Genomic DNA, 3,277 nt, shown 5'->3' with positions numbered 1-3,277 from the left:
CCATCCATCCATCCATCCATACATCCCTTTTCTGTACAGTCTTGTCCGTAGTGGGACCAGGAGGGGAGCTGGTGGCTGTCTCCAACTAACGTTTCGGGCGAGAGGCAGGGTACACCCTGGACAAGTCGCCAGTCTGTCACAGCAGTTGTTCAACCGATTTAAGAATTTAACAACTTTTTGAAAAGTAAAATTTAAAGAAACCCACTAAAGACTATTGAAAACCATCAGGGTGTCATAACTGATTAATGAAAGGATAGTTATTCTCATCCCATGTAGACTGAATTGAGGAGGATGAACTGCTCTTCACCATGCCATGCAGTTGGTTGGTGTCTTCGGCTCCTTCGGGATGCGGGGTGGTCTCCATCTTCTCTGCCAGGTGGCGAGAGCCGTACAGCGAGTCCGTGGAGGTCCACTGGAAAAGAGCCTCCTCACCGTCAAAGAAGATCAACTGCAGGGTCAGATTGGAGTTGGAGCTCTACGTGGGGGTATAAGAAAAGAAACTCCTGTTAGATTATTACTATTTTTAAAGATTTACTGCCATCTAGAGGTTCTGAGATTACATCAACACTCTCTCCATTAAGCATAATAAAATAATCACACATTTTATTGTCTATTACGTTGATTATGAGCTTGTTGCATTGCAGTTCAGGTATTTGTACTCAGTAAATGAGTATCCACTACTACTTACTAGTTATTCACCAAATACAACTGAAATCTCAACATTACCAACAATGCAAAATCTTAACATTTTAAATGAATCTGGTGGAGGTACAATTCACATTCTGGTTTGGTTACCTTCTGAGTCTTCAGTTCTTCATCCAGGGCTCGTGCCAGCTCCAACATCATGGCGCACGGGACGGCTGAGTCTGTGGCGCCCTGAAACTCCCTCCCGTGCCACTGAGGGGGGAAGTACTTGGAGTCGTAGTGACATGCAAGAACCAAGTGGCGCGTAGCCGACGGGTTCAGTGTGGCAACCAGGTTGGTGAAGGGCAGCGGTCCGTAGGGCGTTTGTGACTCGAAACTGTCCTCTGTAACTTCCCAGCCTGCTCCGAGGGAACCGAGGGTTGTTTTTATATGCTGTCAACACACAAACAAAGTGTTTGTAAAAACTCAAGTAACTTGAATTTACACCAAACCTGCATAAAAAAAAACAAACATGGAAATTGTTTTCATTTTTCATTGTATTTTTCACATTAAACCCATTGTTCAATGTGCTGCTGGTATACATTCAAAATATTGAGAGTTCTTAATTTTCACGCATTTTATCAATAAAACACATATAAAAACACATATGTATTCCAATGAGGCTTTTTTGTCAGATTAAAAGTACTTGTTGAAATTAACACCCTTTAAACGGGTAATAAACATACTTAAAATAAAACGTAAAAACATCAAATATTCGTTAATAAGCTTAATAAACTTACGTCCCGAACTGCCTGGCTGCCAGCAGAGCCCGGGTACCGGGTAACCAGCAATGGCCTAAGGTCCCTCTGCCACATTTGTGCCAGATCGGTGTGAGAGAGGGCAGCACGGATCTCGTCCTCACTTAGCTTAAGTGCTCTGTGCCTGAGCTGCAGAAGAATACAGACAAAGGAGGGAATTCAATTAATATTCGGAGACGTGAAAAAAAGTTTAGGGAAAACTTGCTCCATTGTAAATCATAATGTGCCATTTCAAAATGTTATCAGAATGAGCTATCTTTATAATCACTTATACGTAGCAGACTACTTGTTGTGACATGAAGTGTTTTTTGTGATGACGAGTCAGGAAACAGCAAGAATGACACATCGGCCACACAACTGCTGATCCCTGTGTCTCAAAACAGCAACTGCTGTTGTGAGACATGCATGCATTCATGCATGCATGCATGCATGTATGTATGCATGCATGCATGCATGTATGTATGTATGTATGTATGTATGTATGTATGTATGTATGTATGTATGTATGTATGGATGGATGGATGGATGGATGGATGGGTGGGTGGATATTGTGAGTATTTGGAATTGTACTGATTAATTTACATAGTTGATTTAACTAGGCTAAGCTAAATTATTTCTAAAAACGGTATATGTTTACTTAATTTTGTTGAGTTAGTACTTTTCAATTTTTTTAGATATATTTTTCCATTTTGTCACTATATATGTATTCCTCTCTAATACGAATATGAATATTTAACCAATTAGCTCCTCTGTATTTATTATTCAGCTTCCCTGACCCTGTCAGTTTGTTCCCTTCCTCAGTTCCCCGCCCCCATCATCTGATTTCCTCACCTGCATCTGATGGTTTCTCCCCTCTTCCTCAGTGTATACACAGCTCTCTGGTTTTAATGTTTACATATTACTGGTCCCTTCCACAACATGATCTGTCTTCTACAGCTGTTGCCCTGGTTACTCCCTGTTTCCCTGTATACCATAAATTCATCTTGTTTCTTACTTTATACTTCTACTGTTCTACTGTTTTCCACATTCAGTCTCTGTGCTTCAAGGTCCGTTTCAAACCTTGCATAAACACGATAAAGCATGGCAAAACTACATTTCACTGTATTATACACATTGTCAAACTCATTGTTTTCTCAATGACCGGTTGAAAACCTCTCATGGAGCAAGTTACAACTATGTTAAGAGATATTGATTATTATTGGCTTCGAACATACACATACACACAAAGCTTTATTTAGTAAAGGATAAATCCAGAGAACAGGCATATTGAAAAATATTGATGCTTTCCTGTTTATAAGAATTCAGTGGAGTTACCGCAGCCGTCTTTACATTGTTTTTACTATTTTATTTTACAGAAAAAAATAAACATATTGATCCTTCAGTCCTATGCCTCTTTGGTCCCAAAGTTCACCTGAGAACTATGGTTGTCCTGGAAACAAACCACCACTTGACGTAGGAACTGAAAAGCTGTCAGTGGGCAGCTGAGGCCATGCTCCCCAATCCACTGACTCTACAAATATACTTATATCTTCCCTATATTAAAGATGTTTTTTTAGGTTAGAAAATCTTTAGAAACACAACCTAAAACTGTACTTCAAAACTTCTGAGCATTTTAGATTCCTATGTTATTTTTATTTACAAAAACACAGTTAATTCAGTGGTATTAAATTGACCATGCATAAGTAAACAATTCAGAATAGAGTAAAAATATTCATTATTGTCCCACAATGAAAATTTAGGTGTAGCAGCAACAGCAAAGTGACAGGCAATCAAGGCTTATGTTCACACAAAGATATAGGTATGCAAATATATATAAAAAACAATATTAACAATAT

The 3,277-nt window shown here is 39.1% G+C and overlaps 1 protein-coding gene across 1 annotated transcript in view; it reads right to left on the bottom strand.

Annotated features, from left to right (window-relative positions):
* The window catches only part of qpct (glutaminyl-peptide cyclotransferase), a 10,633-nt gene that overhangs the window by 2,466 nt on the left and 4,890 nt on the right, over positions 1–3,277 (bottom strand). Inside the window, exons 2-4 of the mRNA XM_007549111.2 lie at positions 1,425–1,571; positions 796–1,077; positions 308–475 (exon numbers count right to left, since the gene is read on the bottom strand). Coding sequence (XP_007549173.1) covers positions 308–475; positions 796–1,077; positions 1,425–1,571 — 597 coding nt within the window. The remainder of the gene's footprint in view (positions 1–307; positions 476–795; positions 1,078–1,424; positions 1,572–3,277) is intronic.

This window comes from Poecilia formosa, unplaced genomic scaffold (assembly GCF_000485575.1).
Source record: "Poecilia formosa unplaced genomic scaffold, Poecilia_formosa-5.1.2 Scaffold30, whole genome shotgun sequence".
In the NCBI taxonomy this organism is placed as follows: domain Eukaryota; kingdom Metazoa; phylum Chordata; class Actinopteri; order Cyprinodontiformes; family Poeciliidae; genus Poecilia; species Poecilia formosa.
Note: the sequence above shows the minus strand (reverse complement) of the source record. Positions and strands in the feature narration are given on the sequence as shown.